The sequence below is a fragment of the Elgaria multicarinata genome, chromosome 8 (genome assembly GCF_023053635.1).
Source record: "Elgaria multicarinata webbii isolate HBS135686 ecotype San Diego chromosome 8, rElgMul1.1.pri, whole genome shotgun sequence".
Taxonomy (NCBI): Eukaryota; Metazoa; Chordata; class Lepidosauria; order Squamata; family Anguidae; genus Elgaria; species Elgaria multicarinata.
The window spans coordinates 59,872,148-59,894,544 of NC_086178.1; the positions used below are offsets into that span (position 1 = coordinate 59,872,148).

General features: G+C 39.8%; 1 protein-coding gene across 1 annotated transcript in view; it reads right to left on the reverse strand.

Moving 5' to 3' along the window:
* The window catches only part of CFAP43 (cilia and flagella associated protein 43), a 54,960-nt gene that overhangs the window by 11,405 nt on the left and 21,158 nt on the right, over window positions 1-22,397 (reverse strand). Inside the window, exons 11-28 of the mRNA XM_063133245.1 lie at window positions 22,119-22,199; window positions 21,007-21,155; window positions 20,009-20,112; window positions 19,018-19,158; window positions 17,692-17,861; window positions 15,590-15,742; window positions 14,128-14,258; window positions 13,400-13,565; window positions 12,019-12,129; window positions 10,276-10,353; window positions 9,800-9,925; window positions 7,854-7,958; window positions 6,922-7,038; window positions 4,806-5,006; window positions 3,057-3,263; window positions 2,298-2,387; window positions 2,120-2,200; window positions 468-593 (exon numbers count right to left, since the gene is read on the reverse strand). Coding sequence (XP_062989315.1) covers window positions 468-593; window positions 2,120-2,200; window positions 2,298-2,387; window positions 3,057-3,263; window positions 4,806-5,006; window positions 6,922-7,038; window positions 7,854-7,958; window positions 9,800-9,925; window positions 10,276-10,353; window positions 12,019-12,129; window positions 13,400-13,565; window positions 14,128-14,258; window positions 15,590-15,742; window positions 17,692-17,861; window positions 19,018-19,158; window positions 20,009-20,112; window positions 21,007-21,155; window positions 22,119-22,199 — 2,337 coding nt within the window. The remainder of the gene's footprint in view (window positions 1-467; window positions 594-2,119; window positions 2,201-2,297; window positions 2,388-3,056; window positions 3,264-4,805; window positions 5,007-6,921; window positions 7,039-7,853; window positions 7,959-9,799; window positions 9,926-10,275; window positions 10,354-12,018; window positions 12,130-13,399; window positions 13,566-14,127; window positions 14,259-15,589; window positions 15,743-17,691; window positions 17,862-19,017; window positions 19,159-20,008; window positions 20,113-21,006; window positions 21,156-22,118; window positions 22,200-22,397) is intronic.

Sequence of the window (22,397 nt, forward strand, 5' to 3'; positions counted from 1 at the left end):
AAGCCATGATAGCTTGTTGAAGCCTCATCATGTGCCCAATCATCTGTCAGGGCGTGGCTTGTCATGACTTGATGGAGGGGAAAACAACCCTCAAATAACATTCCAATTACATTTGAGTGTTATTTTTCCTTCCAACAAGCATGACGCCCAGGTTCGGTTGACATTAGAAGCCGTACCTGGGCAGGTGATTAGACAAATGGTGCCTAGCACACGCCAAGGCTTAAATAAGCCATTGTAGCTTGGTTAATCATTGTGATCATGCAGACCAGGGCAATACCAAATACTTGGAAAACTAGTTAGATGGTCATTTTACCTCATAAAAGAAACTAAAACTAATCACACTGATCACATATATGTACGTTTGACTTCAATTTATCCAAAGCAGGTAAGAAGGCTTTCCTAAAAGAATGCTCCACACCACAGAGAATGAGAACTCTGATAATTTCCCTTCCCATCTTATTGTTTACCTTTCGATGTTTCTCCCTTTCTTCATTCAGTTCTTTAACTTTCTTCTCATATTCTTTATATATCTTTTTTTCATCTTCATTCCAGAGAGCTTCTTGTTTTGATGCAAAAGCAGGTGCTGGAATCTCCTGAATATATCAAAGAGAGAGTTTCAAAAACAGCATTGGATATTTACTAGCATTATAAAACCCTGCAAACTGTATTTTGTGCCATGATTTGAAACTGGTTTCCAGTCCTGATTTGGCATCATGTATGAAACCAGCATTTTAGCTTTACTAACCAGTATTGTAAACCATGTTCACATTGTGGTTTAATATCTTCTTAATAAACTGACATTAAACAACAGTTCCTGAGTTCGGATGTAACAGGAAACTGTATTTTAAGCTAGCTAAGACTCGTGCACCAATAAAAGTGTAATAAAAAATGCAAAGAGAAAGTGTGTGGGCCAAACACTTGTTCTTACCATGCCAAACGATGGCTTAGCAAGACAGGAATGTACATCTGAACTAGATGCGTATTTCAAACTGGCTGAATTATAACCATCGACAACTATAATCACTTTAGTTTCCAATAGAGGTTCACTAAATTTCCCTCATTCATTGCCCCTGCCATAATTGGTTACAATGACTGTGAATGTGCCATGTTTCAAATGCATTTTGAAAACGTATTTGTTTACACAGGGGTTCCCTGGCTTGTAATGAACTATAACACTGTTCTATTTCACTGTGGTTTTGCTGTAATATTTTAATAATTTATTTTTATGCATTTTTAGATTTTGTTACCTATGCATTTTAGTGCAAAACACATAGAGATGTTATTATAATAAGTGGTATATAAGTATTATAATGTAGATACAAAAGATAGACAGAGGGCCAGTTTGGACATAATATTTTTTTGCTTTATAAATAATAGTTTATTTACTAGCACTAAGCTGAAATGCTCCCCACCTTGTCCTGTTCCTTCTACATCCACATGTGAAACTGTGGCTTAATATTAATTTACTAACTAGGATCTTAAACGAGGATCAAACTGATTTAAGTTTCTGGCTAGTAATTCAACATCAACCCACAGTTCCCTGTTTCAGATATAACAGGGTACTTTTCAGGTCTACAACACCAAAGCCAGAACAAGTGGGATGAGAGAGAAGAAGGTGTTCATAGGCCCAGTGCTTGGTTCTGGCTTTGTAAGTGGTTTGAAAAGTCAGGTATATTTAGTCCAAAAAGACCCAATGGAAAATCAGTTGCATTTATTATTAATTTACTTGCAGAAGATGATTTCCGCAAGATTACTATTTCGTGTTGATTAACCCAGAAGGAACATCATGTTTCAATTATAATTAGAAGTTTTTAATGCAGATCCCAACAGCTGTTCCACACTTTAAGACTTTATATCAATGCCATCTTATATGGATCAACTTACTCTCAATATGGTGTAACCATCCCTTTTGTCCAAATTAGGGAGATTGAAGCAAGGCAAAGTAGGGGACAAGCAAGACACTTTTAATTTAGGGCTATTTCTCAGAGTATATTGTAAAGCCAAGTCATGAGATCCTTCTCCTGGACAGGCAAGTCTGCTCTGTGAGCTAAGCATTATATTCCTTTGTAGTTACATAGACTCTTAACTTTAGCTCTGGTTTGACAGAAATACAACTCACCATCTTCAAAATATCTTCTTCTTTTATTTCAAGGACTCCATTCATCATGTCCATAAGGCCACGCTCTCTTGCATTCTCCCCCTAAAAACAATGGCAAAATAAAAAGTAATGTAAAAATGGAACATGGGATCAAAGAGAAGGAAAATGAAGGCAAGAAGACACCATGTCAGCAGAGTACCTGAGCAGCAAGCCGTCTTTTATACTCAATCCTAGCCATAATTTTTTCTTTCGCTTTCTGCACTGGGGTCAAGTACTTTTCCACTTTGATCTGTGAAGACAAAAGGTTCCGGTTCAGCTCTTCCATGAATATATTGTCTGTTAGTTCACAAAATTTTATTTCATAGGAAGCACCCTAAGCTTCCGTGATTTTCTGAGCATCCTTGCTTCATAGCAACAACTGATTCTCTCAGGCCCTATGGACTCTGCTCCCTCAAAGGTCCACATCTTTGGTGGGGGTGCATAGTTTATGTCACATGATAGATTGCATGATTATATGTAAGGTCATATTATAGATTACTCCTGTAATATACATGAGCTGTACAGCTTAATATTGGTTAATTGACAAATGATAGTCTGGGCCTGTTCAATACTTGGATAAGACACCAGGAGGAAACCCCATGTACACTACTCTTATTATAAAAACTATCAGCTTAAGACAGGTGCCCCCACATCATGCACTAGACATGCACTCAAGCAGGTACTCTCATCGACCTGTCCTGGAGAACTGGTGCCTTGCCAACACTGCCACATGCATTCATTTATCAAGAAATACTTTTGTAAGCCGCCATGAGAGCCTTTTTTGGCTGAACGGCGATATAAAAATGCTTCAATAAATAAATAAATAAATAAATAAATTTTTCAAAGGATGCAGTTCCTCAGGTTATATTTGTACTCTTAATGTACACCATGAGAATGATCTGTACTTCAGATACTTAACCTCTGATTCTAGAACTGTCAGTGCTCGTTCTGGTTTCTCGTTATCTGTCAGAGTTGGCACCCATATCTCCTCCTGGATCTCCAGCTGCTGCAAAATCTCCGAGATCCTCATGTTCCTCTCCTTCACACGTGCAATTTCCATTTCTTTCATTCGGGTGACTGAGTCAAAGTCCTTATTAAAAGCACTCTTCACATTGTAAATGATGTCCTGAAATAGCAGGTAAAAAGATGTCAGTTGTACAAATAGCAGGTGATAAAATCCCAAACCACGTGATGGGGCTCACAGAATAGCCCCCATGATAAATGAGAGCAACTCTGACCACTAGTTGGAAGCAGGAGGAGAGTTTCAGTGTGGAAACTTCGATCAGAACTTTTGAGCTGTATAGGTAGCTGGTATACTACCCAATTGAGTTATTTGGGTTATTTTCAGTCTGTGCAAATGAAGTGCTTTTTAGACAAACATATATGAAACCCAAGTGACTAATTCCAAGTGACTAATTCCTTGAATGCAAACTCAACATTCTTTCTGCAGCATTGGGCAGCCCTACTATATAAGCCCAAACCTGTCAGTTTCCTCATTCTAATGAAAGAAGAGTTTTATGAAGCTCAAAATATGCACTCCTCTCAACAGAGGTTAACTCAACAAAGAATGTCAGTTTTGTCCTAAACCTTAGAACACATACAGAAATAACATTCTATCCTAACAGAATGCTAGTACATAGTTAGCGTTTGCAGCATAATGCATTCACATATAAATCTGACATTAATGATTATTAACTAATACGGGCTTCCATATTTACTGACTTTCCAAGGATACCACAGTAATACACAGAATCATAGAAATGACAGATCTGGAAGACAATAAAGTCCAGCCCTTCTACCAAAGTGGAGTCCTGCCCTCCTACTCTATATGGCCGATTTCCCCAACATGGCAGCAGTATGATGAGCTGGGAAAGGGGCACTGAGGCCTCCCCCTATCTTATCTCATCTCAATCTGTCACTGCAGGTACTTCTCCAATCCAAGGGTACCTTCATACTTTGGCTTTTTCTCTGGAATTGCAATGCTTGACTCAGACACTTTTTTAATGGCGAATGGAGAAGTGTGCAGGGAATCCAGCTTGTACTGGATTTTTTTTTTATCTGGTTGAGCTTTTTTATTGTATTTTATATTATGGTTTTATACTGTTGTTTTATATTATGAATGGTTTTAATTTTTGTGAACCGCATTGGGCGGTATAGAAATGTAATAAATAAAATAAAATAAATAAATAAATACTGAGCCCCAGAAAAGCTTGGAAAGCAGGGGAACCACTCAGTGCTTTGCAGGCTTGTCCAAAACTCAATGTTGTTAGTGGGTCAAGTCCCAGCTCCCCATCCCTCTGGAGCTCCAAACAACTTAAAACCAGAACCAAAATAAGCAGGGGAAAGATGTGACTGCTGCAGTCAGAAGTGCAGTGACTCCCATCTCTCCACCCACCCTGCCTACACCCATTACTTTTAAACAGTCTTAGTGCTTTTATTTATTTAGTTAGTTAGTCACATTTCCTCTTGATCAGCTGCAAAGTTTCGGTAAAAACATAAAATTGAAAGATGAGCAATTTCCAACCCCACAAAAGGAAGAAATTCATGCTACACATGTTGCTTCAGCCACTCTCCCTTTGCAGACTGGAGATGATCCTTCTGCCAAGTATTTCTGTAGGATAGGGTTGCAGAACCTCAGGCAATAAAAAAACACTTATGAAAAAGATACCCGTAGCAATATAATCTGACTGATCTTCTCCTCCCGCGTGTGCAGGTCCAGTTGGTGGTATAAAATGGATGTATCACCACCATACTGCAAACTCAGGCTTCCCACCAGAACATCTACTTTTTCTTCTTCTTCTTCTATTTTCTCTCCTTCCTCTTTAGTAAATGAAGGTTGAGACTCAAATTCAACAATCTTCTTTCGAAGCTGGATATATATAATATAAAAACAGCACAGCAGGTTAGAATGCTGGTATGCATAATGCCAGAATCATATAGATTAGGGGTGGGCAATATGTGGCCCTCTAGATGTTGTTGGACTGCAACTGCTATCAGCCATAGCCAGCATAGGATAGTCATTGATGAAGGATGGTGGGAGTTCTAGCCCAACAACAGCTGGAGGTACACAAGCTGCCCACCCCTGATATAGATGGTGTAAATATCAGTGAATTCTGCATGAAACCATTTCAAATTTGGAAGTAACCCTCCTGCCCCCAATTCTGCATGAAGGGTATATTATAAAAAACTAGAGCATGGTCTGAAGACAAATGGCTCGGAAATCTTGTGGAAGTTAAGTGTGTCTGGGTCTTGTCTTGAGTTCCATGAGGGAAAGGAAGATGTAATTTTACTTTTACAAATTATTCAAATTTGATTACTTTATATAACTCAAGTTGGTCCTATAACACTTTAAGCCATTACTAATTTATTGAAATATAGGTTTGAAGCAGGTTGCGACAACTTAAGGCAGGAACAGGCTAGGCAAATACACGTCTTGAGCCATCTATTCAGAGTGGCATTAGAAATATTTCGCCAAAGCAGGCCTCTCCCCCACAAGTAATATAGCAGTGTTTGTTGCATCTTAGAGTTGCTAATTGCATAGCAGGTATTAAAAAAGTAAATATCTGGTGTAGAGGTGGGGGAATCCAGATTGGGACCATGGTATGGGGTGGGGGAGGCTTTAACCTTTCTCTGCATGGTTCTGATCTGGATCCCCGTCCACCTTCTGCTATTTGCATCAGGAAGGAAACTCCTATGTAAACAACAGTTGAAGGAAAGGGAGGGGAAGGAGAGGAAAAAAGCTAAATACAGGGAGACATGATAGAAATGTACAAGATTCTGCATGGTGTGACCCAGGGTCATCTCAGAACTAGAAACTGGTTATTCATGATAGATAACAGTACTTCTTCACACAGTACATAGTTAAACTATGCAATTTACTACCAGAAGATGTACTGGTGGCCACCACCATGAACAGCTTTAAAAGGGGATTGGGCAAATTCATGGAGGATAAGGCTATCGATGGCTAGTAGTCATAATAGCTATATTTTCAGTATCAGAGACAATATGCCTTTATATAGCAGTTGCTAGGGAACACGATTGTATGCATGCCCTACTTGTGGGGTTTCCAATGGGGGAACTGGTTGGCCACTGTGTGAACAGAATGCTGGACTAGATAAGCCTTTGGTTTGATTCAGCAGGGCTCTTATTGTTAAAGTTGCCTTTCCCAATGTCATAGTTCTGATCCAGATTGGGGATATGCCAGTGCTATTTTTTAAAGCATTCATGCAATTACTAACGAATAATGTTGCACCTATTTTGGCCCCAAGATATTTTGCATTCAGGTTGTAGAGTGAAACTTATACAACTATATAAAAACTGCCAAATTCTGTTTAGAAAGTGTTGCCAACCTGTAACTGCTGTTGTAATTCTCTCAAATCAGTAAGACAGGGATTCAAGGGGCTACTTTCTGAGAAAAGGAGTTTATTCAGTAACCAAGACAACAACAAGTGTTAGGAAGAACGGATGAAAATATCAGTTTGGTATTGATTTCTCTACTCTATACTATTATATATGTTCATTAGGGGATGGAGTATTGTGGATATGTATCAAATGTAGAGCAGTCTGTATTTTGCAGGTGCTGTTTATATTTTTCAGGTCTTTTCTGCCTCTGTTGCCATAACCTATGGTTTGATGCATTTAACTTATCAGGATAAAAGGCAAACTATGGAAGAGTTCAATGAGCTAGACTGACAATTAGGAGGCTTGAGGTTTTAAATGATCAGTCTGACTTTGTTCAATCTAAAACAAAAACATTTTTGTTCAGAAGGAAAGGGAGATTCCACCTTCAGATCTGTCAACTCAATCTTCTTTATATACAGAACTCTCTCCAACATGTGCTGTTCTTCTGGACTCCGTTCTTTAAGGGGGAAATTCTGAACTTCACAATTCGAGTGGAAGGTCTTTATGGGGAGAAAAAGATTCTGCAGGTGAGGTATATCTCATTTGGCTTATTTTTCAAAATAATGTTCAACATTTATGTGGATGGCTTTCTAGGTTAACTGTGTTTGTTCTTTTTGCTGTAACAGACTAAAAATCCCATGGCTCCTTAATAATTAACAAATTTATTGGGACATACACTTTCCTGGACTAAAGCTCATTTCATCTGATACACTTCATGTGGACTCAGGCCACAAAATTTATATGCCACAATAAATTTGTTACTTTTATTCTTCCACATATTGTGAGCTCTCATGCACCTTTTTAGATAATAGGTGGGAGAAAATTCGGGTAAAAATATACACAAAATATCAGTCTTCAAGCTGCTATAGAACTCTTTGTGTGCACCTATTTCTATTGGACTGGACCCAGACTAGATTAGTTGAACTTTGGTCCCACTGAAATCAAAGAGGATAAATTAGTAATGACTAAGTTTCATTGATTTCAATGGGAATTAAGTTCAACTAACTTAGCGTGGATTCAACCCTAAGAATAAAATTAAATGACAGGAATAAGTAATACAGAGATCTGCAAGAGCTTCACTCAGAAAAGTTGACTAAATGGGTACAAGCCACTGAGAATGTTCTAGCACTGATTCCATGAAAAAGCACCCATACCGTTCTCATTTATTTCATAGCTGGTTGAGGAATGCTGGGAGTTGTAGGACTTGTTTCTGTCTAAACATGCATACGGTTGTGCTCTTCACTGCTTCACTGTTATTAATTGATTACATTAATTACAACAGGAGAAAGGTGTGAAAAAAAGTAACAGAACCTACCTTAACTGAACGCCCTTTAACAGACATGGCATCCCAACATGCCTGTTTAATGATTTCACGTAAATAGCAATTGGCTAGATTTTCCATCTCTATATCCTTCCTTACCTTTTTCATAAGAAAGAAAACAAATGAGCTGAAGGATACTAATTCCATTGCTTTACAATGTCATTCATGTAAACCCTGTACTGATATTAGTACATCTGAAAACCTTACACATCAAGCCCTTCTAAATGGTTGTAAGCTCCAAGCATTAATGCAATGGCATTTCGCAAGAATGGAAGCTGGGGTATACAAAATATGAGTTTGGGAATTTCATATCTATGTCACTCTGTTCTTTAATGTCAGTGGCATTTAGATGTGGAAATTTATAGGTGCCATCAATAAAATGAAGCAAAACTTGTTTCTATAGATCAATCTTCCTCTAACTGGTGCCCTCCAGAAGTGTTGGACTACAACTCCCAGCATCCTGTGCTGGAGGGCAGCTGGTTGGGTTAACACATTTGGAGTATACCAGGTTGGGGAAGGCTGCTATAGATTCTGGAGTTGCAGAGGTTGTCGCTGAATTTGCATTAGTTGCACTATTCCAGGACAAAATGCCAGTGACCGCATGAGGGCATGTCTACATGGCTGGTTTCCACGGATACCAACTCCTGAACCCATTCCAAGTCCTAATTTCTTTACATATTCAAAGGGCGAATCACTTTTGTCTCAAGTTGTGATTATAAGTAATGCAAAGGATATCATTTCTCAACTTCATAGAGAAAATGCCCAGCAAGGCATTTAATAGCTCTGGCTATTGTGCGGTATAGAAATGTAATAAATAAATAAATAAATAAATAAGGGGTATAGCTGAATGTCAGCTGAATGGTTAATGTCAAAGGGGGTTATTTCAGGAAAAACAAGTTTGAAATAGGTTCTGAATGTTGATTGCATATGGCAGGCCAAGGGTGCCACATTAGAATTTGGCAACTGCAGCCAACTAGAAGACAAGAATCCACCTGCAGGCTCATCCTTTGGAGGCTCAGGCAGATGTTACAGAAGGCAAGAAACATTTATGCAAATGTTCACAATTTTCCTTAATTTTTTAAAAAAGGAGGAGAATTTGGATTTCCTCATTTCAGATTCAGGAAATCACTGGAACCATAGCTGCCCTAGTCACCTGTTGGTACAGAATCACAGAGCTGGAAGGAAATTCAAAGGTCATGGGTTGGATCCAATGGTGCTGTTCTACCAAAAGAAGGGAAATGTCTAACGGTAGAGATTTCCCCTCCCCACTGCAGCCACCCAAATCTGCTCTGGAGAGAGCAGATTTGGTAGGCGTGCAGGGGGCTGCAATCGAGGGGGCGGGGATTGGGAAGTCCTGTTCCACCAGTGGACTTCCACTGGTGTGACTTTGGATTCAGTGCTGTATATTTTTTTTTACCAAAACTGTTTGTCAATATTTCAGTGCTGATTTTTTTAAACAATTACTCAACCTCATGCTACACATCACAAATAGATGTTTTGCCAATGACGTAAAGTAATAAATTTAAAAGTTTTTGACAACATTTAATCTTCTTGTGTTCTAGTTCTTTACCCTCTATACCAGGGGTCCACACTGGGAACCGCCAAGACCCCCAAGTGGGCCCATAATCATCAAACTTTTCTTTACCTCCATTAAAGTCAGTGGAGCGAGAATTCAACAAAAGGGTGCCCTGCAGAAAAATGGTGGTGGGGGAGGGGGGATGAAAATCCAGAAAGGCAGTGGCAAAAAGGGTGAAAATCCAGAGAAGTGGGTGCTCCCAACATTTCCCCTTCCACAGCAATTTGTGTTGGTACCTGAGACCCTTTTTCAAATTGCCACATGTGCCTGCAAGCCACAAAAGATCGTCTACTCCTGCTGTTGAAAATGATTCCTTCCGTTCTGCAGCTATCAAGTTAAACCATCTCCCCACAAGTTGACATACCCTTTCCACTTCTGCTTCACTGTGCATTTGTTGTTTCTCCTGTTCTTCTATGTCCAGGTTGAACTCTTGTTGGTCCAGTCTCTCAATTTTAGGTACCTTTGAATTTTCAAGCATCATTTCCTGAATCTAAGGGTTGGGTTTTTTTCATAAGAGAGAAAAGATCAGTGAGGGAGGCATGAAAAATAGTGGTGGGAATCGTGCAGTTCTCCAGATCTTTTCAAAATGCAGCTCCCATGGTCTCTGTCTATTGGCCATGTTAGTTGGAGTTGAAGTATAACAAGACTGAACTTTAAAAAGACTGAAGAATAACAAGACTGGAGAACCATGCTGAAGTAAAAAGAGAATGAATAATTTAAAGGAACGTCTAAAAGTCACAACAAAGTGGGTTCCGTTATCATAATGTCCCAAAGACGAAGGAGAAGAGTAATGCCTGAACAGTGCCTCTGGAAGTATTCTGGCAATTTCTCCGCACATACCTTTTTACGGAGCTCTTTAATTCCATTTTTTACTTCCTTTCTCTTTTCAGCAAACTTGCTACTCTCGTCCTTGATAGCCTGAAGGGTAACACAGAGATGGTAGAAAGGAATAAAATGAGAGGAACAGAAAAATAATCTTATCCTCTTAATTCAAAGTTGGGAGTTAGTTGCCCATCTTTTTTTTTACTTCCTTCCTGTTGACCAATTCTAATGAAACAGACTTCATTGGAAAGCTCTTGGCACACAAATTCCATGAATAAACAACAATTTTCACTATAATTCAAAGTCGTGAGTTTATAAAGCTTTTAAAAAAATACCCAATAAGGCTATCTTCTATAACAATGTACTATGAAATTTTATTTTTAATATCAAAAATGTCAAGTATAATTAAATAATCATAATGTATTGCAAATTAGAGCAAAATAAAATATGAATAAAAAAGTCTCTGCACACCTTTATAAATACAGTTGCAGGCCAAAGTACAATGATATGCCAATAACATATGGCCCGTAAAAAAATCATGAAGTGATTAAGAGCCACCTTCAGTTAAAAGTAACAGTCAAAGATTAGTTATTCCTCAGAAGGGACGTCTCTAGCTGTTAAATGTAACAAAGTAACATTTAAAATCTCTGTACACCATTGTAAACACAGGTGCACGCCAAAGTACGAGGAAATGCCTGTTTACAGCGTGTAAACAAATCAAGAAGGGATAAAGAGACACCTACAGTTAAAAGTAACCCAGTAAAAGTTTAGTTACACCTTTCATTAGATTCGGGTTTTTTCTGCAAACAGTGTTTGTGGTTAACCAATTGGTTAACAATACAATCTTGGGTATATGAAGCAAAGAACAGGAAATTTCTGATGGGAATAAAATATGGAAATCAAGCTGTCTGAGCAATAATTCTATTAGCTGTTTCCTTTCCCTTAGCAGTGTGATAGACTAGAACAGAATCTGTGACATGCAGCAGGTTGGAGGCCTTTTAACCAGCAGATCAACTTTCATTAATTGTCCTAACCTTGATTTGTATGTAATCCTGTGCTATTTCCAGTACGGACTACTGCAAACTTCCAGGGAGCAGCAAATGGATGAACTGGTGGACAAGGAACTACCAATGAACTTGAGCATTCTTTCATCTCTTTCCTCCACCCTCTAGTATGCCCTCCTTCAGAGGAAAATTTCCTGGTTTGTTAAACCATGGTTTGCTGTTACAACCAGACTGGAAAGCTATTGCTTGAGAACTCCCAAAAAGCAGGACTGCAAACCTGAACCAAACCATGGCCGCCAGTTCAGATGTCACTACGAACTAATCCCAAAAAGTCTTCTATGACGCTAAGCATAGGAACACTCAAATGTGTTGCTCTTTCCCAACCCAGCAAAACATGGTTTGTTGGACAGGGAATGTGACATCTGAACTGAGCCAAAGAGATGCCAAACAGAAATGAAAAAAGGGACACTGGCACAGAGGCAGGATCTACACTACTGCTTTAAAATGTTTGATAACAGTAGTGACAACTGTTGAGGCCCAGGACACACTCTATATACAGTTTTCAAACCATTTTCAAAGTGTCATATCCCGCTTGGTGTAGATCTGGCCAAATATAGCTGAAGTTGCTTGGCTTTCACTTCTGATCAGTTTCCACAAGTTATTGATACTTGTGCACCTTTAAAAACAGGCTTTTTCACAGGGCAGCATGACAATATGACAAGTTACCATTAAGACTTTACTGCAGTACTGAAAATACCTTCACTGCTTTTTGGCCTAACCATGATGTTTCACCAGATTTTGCTTGGGTCAGAAGATAGTATTCATCTTGATCTGTCATTTCAATAGTCGATCCCATATGGAACCTCACCTAAAATTAAAATTAAAATCAGACAGAACCTGATATCCATTGTTTTCTCCTGCAATACAAGTATCTTCCACCCAGATATTTTCCAGTATTTATTTACAGCTGCTTATATATTTGATTTAGAGTTTAATGGTTTTTAACATCTGTTTTGTTCAAAATTATGCATGGTGTGGAGAATGTAGATAGGGAGACATTTTTCTCCCTCTCTCAAAATACTAGAACCCAGGGTCATCTCATGAAGCTGACTGTTGGGAGGTTTAGGACTGATAAAAGAAAGTACTTCTTCACACAGCACATAGTTAAACTATGCAATTCACCACCATAAGATGTAGTGCTAGCCACCAATTTGGATTACTTTAAAAGGGGATTAGATAAATTCCTGGGGAAGACTATTAATGGCTATGTCATGATCAGACCTGTTCCCCTTAGTGTAGGGGAAAGAATTCAGGCTATCTATTGGAATCAGATTCTGAACCAGAAGAAACAGGAATAGAAATGTACCAGCCTACACAGGAAGCAGGGGTGGAGATTCTGCCAGGCTCTTCAGCAGCCAGGGATGAATCTTCACAAGACTTTATCAGCGAAAATGCTAACAACTCAGAGTCTGTGGGAACTCAGCAATCCTCAGAGGGGGAAGGGACTTGAGAGTTGACCTATCCCAGAGTCTGCCACAGATTCAAACGGGCGGAGCTAAAAGAAGGCGAGAGGCAATAAGTTTGGCTAGCTTCTCACCAAAGGCTTCTTCAGAGGAATCCTCCCTGAAGTTAAGGGACTCAGGGGGAAAAAAACCCTTCCCTTTTGTTGAAAGGACAATTGTATAACTTAGTTAGCCATGTTTTAGCCTAGAGGAAAGTTCCTAGTGTTTTAACTCTCTTCAGGTGTGAAGAGATGTTTATTTGCTGAATAAAGTTTTATGGATTACTTGGCAAACTTCTTTATTGCCTTGCACTGCAGCGGGAGGGCTTGGAAACCCAACAGGCTATTAGTCCTGACCGCTATGTGGTCCCTCTAGTAGCAGAGGCAGTAGGCCTGTTGCTGGGGAATATGGGCAAGAGGGTGCTGTTGCACCTGAGTCCTGCTTATGGGTTCCTGATCAACAACTAGTTGGCCATGGTGTGAACAGAACGCTGGATTAGATGGACCCATGGTCTGATCCAGAATGGATCTACCTATATTCTTATGTAGATACAAGAAATTATTATTCTAGTTCCCAACTCTCTTCTATCCAATACTTTTTTGTTGCACATCTTGATACATTTAAGAAGTGTAAGACCTGAGAAGTAGTCTCAAAGGATAATTCATATGTGGGTTTTGATATCATCGCCCACTCTGGCATGGACTTTAGAAATGCGTTTCCACTAAAAATATAGTTGTTAAGCACAGTAAGAAGATACATCCCAAAGTCAACTGCATCCTTCATCTTGCGCTCTCCAAGCTTCCTGGGGTGTGGGTAGGGGGGTGAAAGAGAGAAAAATGAGAGAACATTGGTGAGATTATACTACTGCCCTTAGTAGATTGGGCTGGAAAAAACCACTATCATTTACTCAGATGTAAGGACTGTAGCCTGTGTTAAACAAATTAGCTGGCTTGGTTTTCTAACTGACGTAAAAGAAATAGTTAAAATAACTGATAATACAGAATCTTAACATTTTCCAAAGATGTTATCCTTGGGCAATTTGCTTCCTCTTCCCTTGTAGAAATATTCATATCTAGGGACGCTGGCATCACACAATCTACATACACCCAGGGATCTGCTGAAGCATCTCACGTTATGTATTTTGTGGCAGAGAATACTAATTTCTACAGATAGTAATTAGACTGGAGCATTTAAAATTAACACTCAAAAATGTTTGGGATTAGATAATGGTCCTGCAAGTTGGAAATGAAGGATGCCATACAGAGAAACAAATTAAAATGTTTACATTGCTGTTAAATAGTAAAATAATATGATTGCTGAAACGCTTGTTTGTTTTTTATACATATTCTTGAACTCATACTTACTTCCATTTTAGACAAACAAGTGCTCCATCTTGCTTGCCATTGACAAGCATAAGTTGCCCATCTAATGAGAATGCCAGTGATCTGATTCCCCGTCCATTATATGAATGGCAGTGCTCTCGAGCCAGGACATCCTGAAAGAGGGGAGGGGAAGAGAGAGAAAAAATACTCCTTTACCTGCTGGCCAGGGTGTCCATTCCAGAGAAGAAAAAGACTAGAGAGGGGAAGTGTGGAGAAGAGATTGGAAACACAGCCAATTCTGCCACTCCACTTCTGCAATTGACTTGCAATAGCCTAAGCAACCTCCTTGGAAAATCCTAGTGCTAAGATCGTTGAAGGGTAGTGGCAGTACTGCATACTACTCACAATGTCTACACAGGCCCGGTTTATTTAATTATTGCAATTTGTAGTTCAACTGACCAAGCCTGGGAAGGCTCGCAATTAAAAAGTAAATACATAGGAAAATATCTTGTGTGCCCATGTCCATTTTAACGGACATGTTCAAGAATACAACACTCTATAATGTTTTGGAGCTATATATGCACATGAGTTTCTTACTGATGGTAGATGGAGTCCTGAAAGTGTATGAAGCACTTCATTTTTTCATACTTGGAAATAGGGAAAACTTTTTCATTGGACTTTCTCACAAGATTAAAGGCTGTATTTGCTTTGACAACCTTAAACATGGCTAATGCTGACTTGGGACTGAAGTGGATATGCAAGCAACCCTTCTCATTAATCAGGATTAAAATTGGTAAATATAACCTTTAACCATAGTTAAGGTTATCAGGGAAGGTTTGGGGAATTGATACATCACAGAGGAGGGGCTGGGAAGCAGAGCCCATAATCCCATGACCAGCTGTCAATATCTTAAAGGCGATTAAGTCATCTGCACCAGCCCATTCGATGTAAGGGGTGGGATGGGGTCTTGAACCAGGGCCTCCAGCAGCCCCTCCCCAGCGCCTCAGTTCATGCGCCACCAGCACTCTGTTCTGGCAGACTAAGTTTCATGGGTCAACTGCGCCCTGTAGGTTTCAGTGCCAGCCTGAATATGTATTTATCAATTAACATTATTTTCAGGACAAAGATATCAAGGCAGTGTACAACCCATGAATAAAACTAATCATGCTAAAATCACAATACAAAATAAAACACCATCATAAAAAAATGAGAACAGCAAGAGAGCAGAACAGACTAAATCCATAACCCAGCTTGACAATGCCTGGGTAAATAAACAAGCCTTGAGCTGGTACCAAATCACTTGTAAAGTTGGTGCCTATTGAACTCCTGCAGAGAAGGCATTCCAAAGGCTGCATTTTAATGTATTTGATCATTTTAACATTTTAAATTGTTTTGTAAGCCATCTTGAATGCCAGTTTTTGGTAGAAAGGCAGTAACAGCTTAAACATTTGTCTGACTGCTCTAATGAGCATTGGTTGAATGGGAACTATACTCTGACAATTACCATACTTGAAGCATCATGGATATATAATAGCCCACTTTCTGCAGCTGAAGCTAACCACTTCCCATGAGGTGACAAGTGCAGGAAAGCCTGTCCAAGCTGTTTGCTGGGTGTCTTCTTCTCCGAAACAGTGATTGGCTGGTCTTTCCAGGATATCTGTAAACCAAACAGGCAATGTCACATAGCAGATACAATGGAAGTGATATTGAAGATACAATGAAAGCAATATTCAGGCAGATACATTGGAAGTAATATTGGACATGAGCAATATTCAAGTAATATTGTTCATGTCCAATAATTTAAACAAAAACAAAACAGAGGGTTGGACATTCCATTGTCTCTGGGCAGAGCCATATTAAACCTAATGCAGACCGCTGCTTGCAGACCCCTTGGTTTCCTTCCTATGTCCCCATTTCCTATGCTGCCACCTATGAATGGATCGGCCACTCCTCCTCCCACCCATGAACCTCCTCCACCCCCTTTCAACGCTCTCCTCAGATCCCATTTCTGCAAAACCGTTTCCTAGCCCCCGTCTTTACGGTGGCGCTTTGGTGCTATAAGATGCCTTGCATCTGCACTTGCGTTCCTTCCCGACATCTGCACGGGAAGGAACGCAATTGCAAACTTTCTGAGTGTTTAAAAGTTAAAAAACACACAAGAACAAGGGGAGGAGGGGAACGGAGCCGTTCCTCCCCCCTTTTAATTTTTTAATTATCTGTATCTCCCCCCCCCCCCGGTTTGTATTTTATTTTTTACTTTTACAGGTGTGGGGCCACCCATGGCGACCAATCAGGGGGTGCCATGGGCTTCGCTGCCAAAAAAGTCGGGGTAAGTGCCTGACTTTTTCGGAGGGGAGTTTCCAGGGTTTGCCCTCAGATGGCTTCGCAATGGTGGCTGCATCATGTAGATGACATGCCGCTACTGCGAAGCCAATCCGGGGCAAACCCTTTGTGTAGACATGCCCCTATATTGTGGCAGCCTCAGCATTTCCAACCAGTGTGATCCTTGTTAATTCTGTTCACCCCATCTTTGATACTTCTTTATCTTGCAAGCCCTGTCCACTTCTTTCCGCTTTTACAGCCCCTCCTACTGTAAGCCCTGTTGGCAGAGACTATGTGGCTTCTGTGTTTTATATAATTCATTGCTAAATGTAACCTCTGCCCAAAACTCCAGAGCCTTGCTTTCCTAATGAAGTTTTCATGATTCCAAGGTTGCCTTTTTCCTAGATGCATTGTGCAGGCATAACCTTGCCCAATGAGCCCTTCAACTTTGTAAATAGACTCCTCCCAGTATCCTTACTTCCTGTAAGGCAAAGTTGAGAGATCGGCTGCAACTGCCCCATTTGCAAAGTGAATGCTGTGGCAGGTCTTGTAACTGTCAGGTCTTGGCATGTGTCACTGATGATAAGTTTCTGGACATCTGGGAAAACAATCCAGTTATTCCAGAATATTTGCAGTTTTTGTGGGGAGACAATCATAACATTAAGGTTGATCTATTGTGGCACATGTAGTGTTGGCTACAGAAGGCATGTAATCTGTTGAATGGTTGAAAGAACTTCAGTTCAGACGGTTATTTTTAGTTACCTGTAAAAGAAGTAAACTAAGGATCAAGCTAGATGAATTATGAATTGTGTTATTGTACTGCAGGGTCTTTGAAGTTTCTTGTTGTGTTGTTAAATCACAGTGACATCTAAATCACAGCCACATGATTCATGCCTCCAATTATCTATCTATCTATCTATCTATCTATCTATCTATCTATCTATCTGTTTGTTTTAGTTTGGAACGGAAGGTTTGATTTTTTTTTTATCAAACTCACTAGAGATAGGTTTTTTTCTCTGCCTAGACTGATTGGTTACACATTATCGAGTGAGTTACAAAGGATGGTTAGGATAGGCCAAGCTCTTGCCAGTGAGGACCAGAGTTTGGGCTGGATGTTTACCTATCTTTGAATACTCTACCCCAATAGTGGCTCATCTCAGCTAAACAGGGGTTAAGTAGGGGCAGATGATGGTAGTTTCCATTGATTAGTTACAACCACATGCGGCCACCTACTTTGTATGGCAGGTGTGGCACAGAGCAGAACACCAAAAACCAACATGATACCTTTGAGGAAAGATGATATTTACAGATGAAAGGTGCCTGGCTTGCATAGCCAAACACTGTGCCGTCCTTCCTCATGACCAGAGATGTTAGGGGGAATTCTAATTCATATGAATGCTTCCGAATGACATTGTCTTTCAACATTCCTCTTTCCGTGATGCACTCCTCATTCTCTGCACATTGAAAGAGTCACCGTGAGCATGGAAAAGACAGAGAAAAGTTACTTCCATGTCAGCAGTTTTCTGTTTGAAAACATTGGTTGTGAAAAAAACACAAGACAAGTTTAAGTTCCCTGATCCAGGTCTTTTAGAAGGAGACAACTGGGACATGCACTAAAGTGTTACAGAGCTCCATCACTAGTGATTTAGTGCACTCTCGATATGCCTGGTCTGCAGATTTGCAGCATGGTACTCACATGACACTGTGCCTGTCCTGCTGACACCCCCGCCGCTTCCCCCAGCCTTTTCTGTCTTTTCCTAGAACGCCTAAAGTCTGGATTATTTTCCATAAGCATGTTTTCCTTTGTTGGGGTGTGTGTACTGTGATGGGAGCCTTGCTGTTGGCTTGAATGGATTGCATCAGGTGCTCGCAGTGAAAAGCAATCTCTCTCAGCAGCCAGCTCCAAGCCTCAATATAAAACCCAAACCTTGCATCCCAGGCTCAAAAGCATTTTTTAAAATCGTAAAATGCCCAAATCTTTGCAGAGATAGGATTGTACTCCCTCAATGCCCCCAAAGAGCCAGACTAAAGGGTCGTTCCATTTTTGTCAGGCAGAAAGGTGATCTGGTTGAAGTACTCATCTGACAGGACCTGTCTTGTTAAAGGGGGGAAGGAGGAACCAAAGAACTGGAGGGAGAAAGAGAAGGGGTGGGGTGGAGTGGAAGAGCAAACAAGCGAAAGAGCATTGGAGGTAAAAACCGTGGAGGCAAAGCGGGGGGGGGGGGAAACTACCTGTGATGGAGCCCACAGTGTGGAGTGTTCCTGTTCAAGATTCTCTACAAAGGGCCAGCCAGCTATGCCCTTTTTCATGATGCTCCATTCCATTCCTACTCCCCTATTATTTTTTTTTTGTCCTCACCATATTTCAACAGTCATTCAGCATACTATTTTTGAACTTCCTTAGTCCTCCTCACTGTTTTGGTCTCCCCACCCCTTTTTAACATTTTTGATTGATTTTTTAATTCTGCAAACATTGGGTTTCCCCAATGTGTGTGGATCTTGTGGTGTTTTGGTGATAGAAGGATCCATACTCAGGTAAAACTTTTGTATGAGTACATATGATTTTTAAAACTAGTTAGTGCAAAACTTCACACAATATTTCATTTTTACCCAAAACAATCTTTTCAGGAAGATTAAATATCTCCACTCTTGCTCTTTTGGTCTCTGGCGGACAAAGGAGTGCAATTACTTCAGATGAATCTTTCTCTATATCATACAGTGAAGTTAGGTCAACAATCTCACTGCTCAGTGCTAAAATGAAAAGAAACCAACATTTCAAACCAGGTATAACAGCAAACTAATATGCCTCCTATTGTGTACAATTTTTAAGGGACCTGCATAAGCCAAGTTATGAAAATTATTTATTTTACTTAATTTAGTACATTTATATTCTGCCTTACTTTCATCATGGAATTAAAAGTGGTATACATGGGTGCTCAGACTGCTAAGAATCAGCAAGGTGGCTACATTATATGCCCTTAAAATATGCCTTAGAACATATGTGGGCAACCTGTAGTCTGCAGACCATCTCTCTCTCTCTCCCTCTCCCTCTCTGTGTGGTATAATTTCTATGTAAAAAAGAAGTATATAGCTATATCTAATACACAGGAACAAACAGCATCCTGGTCCTAACTGAGGACAACTCCTTAATCTGTGCTTTGTTATGCAACCTATGTGTTTGCTGTAAAAAGAAAATTATGCATGTTTTCCAAAAAAATTGAATAAACATGCTCAATACTAGGTTACAGTAGTGCTTAACCCAAAGTGATCAAATAATGAGCCAATCATCAAAATCCTGATAATCACGGAAATTGTTTAGAAACATTATTTTCTCTACTTCCTGCCTCACTGACTCCAGACTTTCTGCTGCAGCTACGTAGACAACACACACACATGATTACGGTTAAAGGAACCAAAGCAAAAATTCTCAGGGCATTAGCAAAAAATCAACAGACTTGGAAAATGGCCTTTAAATAAAGGTGGCATGCAAACCAGATGATAATCCCTTTTAAGGAGAAATTCCAGAATAAAATCTTAATCATATCTATTAAGTTACAACTGGCATATACAGGGCATGAATGTGCATGCTGATATATATTACCTACACATCCGAGGACTTGAAAAAACGTTGAGGGTATAGCATTTAAAATAAAGATATTTCCATCTGTAGTTGATGTTATGAGAAACTGGCCACTTTGTTCATAGCTTGAGAAAAAAGAAGAGCAAAGGCAGTACATTAAAATGCAAGTACAGTTTTTGACTTGACAACTGATACAGCCCTTAATGCCCACATGAATCCCAATTATTTACAAGGCCATTTGAATGTTTTGAATTTAGATTATTTTGCCCAGAAATGCCTGATTACGGCAGCTTTGGGCAAAATTTTCAGCTTAGCATTACTTTGTAGTGGATCATATAGCTGAATTTCATTGATATTTGGGCTGCAATTCTTACTACTTCTTGACATTATGCTTGTGTGAAGTGGAATAAAGAGAGTTCCCACTAGAAACATAGTTTTATTTAAGCTACTAGCTGATGCCCAGCTATGAGCAGCAGCCAAGACGGTGACACAGAAAAGGAGGAGCTAGTTAGATCAAAAAGACAATGGGTGAAAACTGGATAAGTGCTGAACCCAGGCCTTTATATTGAACCTGGGTTGGAGCCTATTAGCCAGGAGCCCCTTGAGCCATTGACCCCTGAACTGGGAAACTCAGAGGCTGCACTCCTGAACTAAATTCTATTGAGGAACTGCCTCCCCCGCTTTTACAGCAGGGACCTCATGCTCCCTGGTGCCTGGTAGCCAGCACAGGCAATGTACAAGGTGGGATCTGAGTGAGAGGTCACAGAGTGCTAGGCTTCGGCCAGAGAACTACCCCTTTAAAGTTCTCCACTCGTCAGGAAAGGGGCAGAGCCTGGAAGGGGACGTTTGGCCCAAGGAGAATAACATCCTGAGCTCCCTATCTCCTTTTCTTCAAAGTTGTCTCATTGGAGGTATGCAGGGTCCTGAAACTCTAGCCTGAGCTACTCCCAGGTCTCTCTGTGGGCTTCCTCTTGTGGTCAGGACCAGACACTCTTCTCTGCTCTGCTTTACCTACTTACTGCAAAAATTGCACAGGAGCGTCGGAAAGGAGAACCTGATGAACCACCCTAGGAGATTCAACATCAGTAAGATCTATGAAGCAGACTTGGCCATTTTTAGTTCCCACTGCGAGACAATGAGAAGATAGGCTACAAGCCATTGCTGTGACCTAGGGAAGGAACAAGTGACACTGATTCTCTTCATGATAAGGCTATATGTATAAAAAGATTCTAGGATGATACCTATTCTAATTTTCTCAAGTATAACTTATCTTTTGTAGGGTTTAAAGACAAAGCCCCCAAATCTTGTATCAATCATTCCAAGACCATCCTCTGCATCATATTTTCTATTAGTGAGCTGCCAAAACTCAACATTAGGTGGTTCGTTGGGAGAATCTCTTAAATTCATAATGCCCATATGTGTACCAAACTTGGATAGTTATCTAACCAAGTTCAGTGTCGTTGCTGTTCAAACAACACACTGACTGATTACAAGGGCTTTTGCAGTCTGCATGGCTAAAGTATCCCACTTAAAATACTCATGCAGTGATGTCACTTAACCTCTTCGTTTGCCAAGCCAATCAGTGTAAAATTGCCTCTGGATCTTTTGGCTATGATCAAATGTGTGTAGCATGTAAAACTTTGGTTGTGAAATCCTTCAGCAAACCAATCATGTTTGAAGAAGACAGCCATGCAGGTTAGTAACTAATGGAGAACTTTAGTCCAAGACTGGATGGACGAATTTGTAATTTGACTAACAAATTAGGATTTCTGTTGGGGTAGGTTCGTTCATCACTACGTTTTATTTTATTTCATCTTAACACATTTACCTAGGAAACTTCTTCCGGGAGGCTTAAAAGCATGCAATATAACAGTGAATCCATAAATACAAAATCTTATTATATATACTCTTCATTGCATACAGGCACAATTTGTCACTGAAAATGGACTACTTATTTTCCTCTGCCAAAAACCCTATGGAGAATTTTCTTACTTGAAATAGTATTAATGTGTGACTCAAAATGATATGTGTCTATTCTAGTTATCTCTTGGACAAATCATACTGATGGCATATATAAAGAGACAGATAATACATCTCATTAATTAGAAACCTCAATGCCATTTGTGTATACCAAGGTGTGTAGCTTTAGCTTGCTGATACAAGCGCCATCATCCAATTGCCAAACATGCACCTCTCCTGATTCGGCTACGGACTACAATATAAAAGAGAAAGAAAAAACTGTAAGTAAATTAGAAGAGAAAGGGAGTGACTGTTATAGAAAATAAACCAGTCTATTGACTTGGCATACTAACCACATTGGTACATCAGTGCCCTCTACTTCCTTTGTACAAGTTTATATAAGGGCTGAATTAGATGTGATTATAGTATTCTATGTGCTTAAACAAGAAAC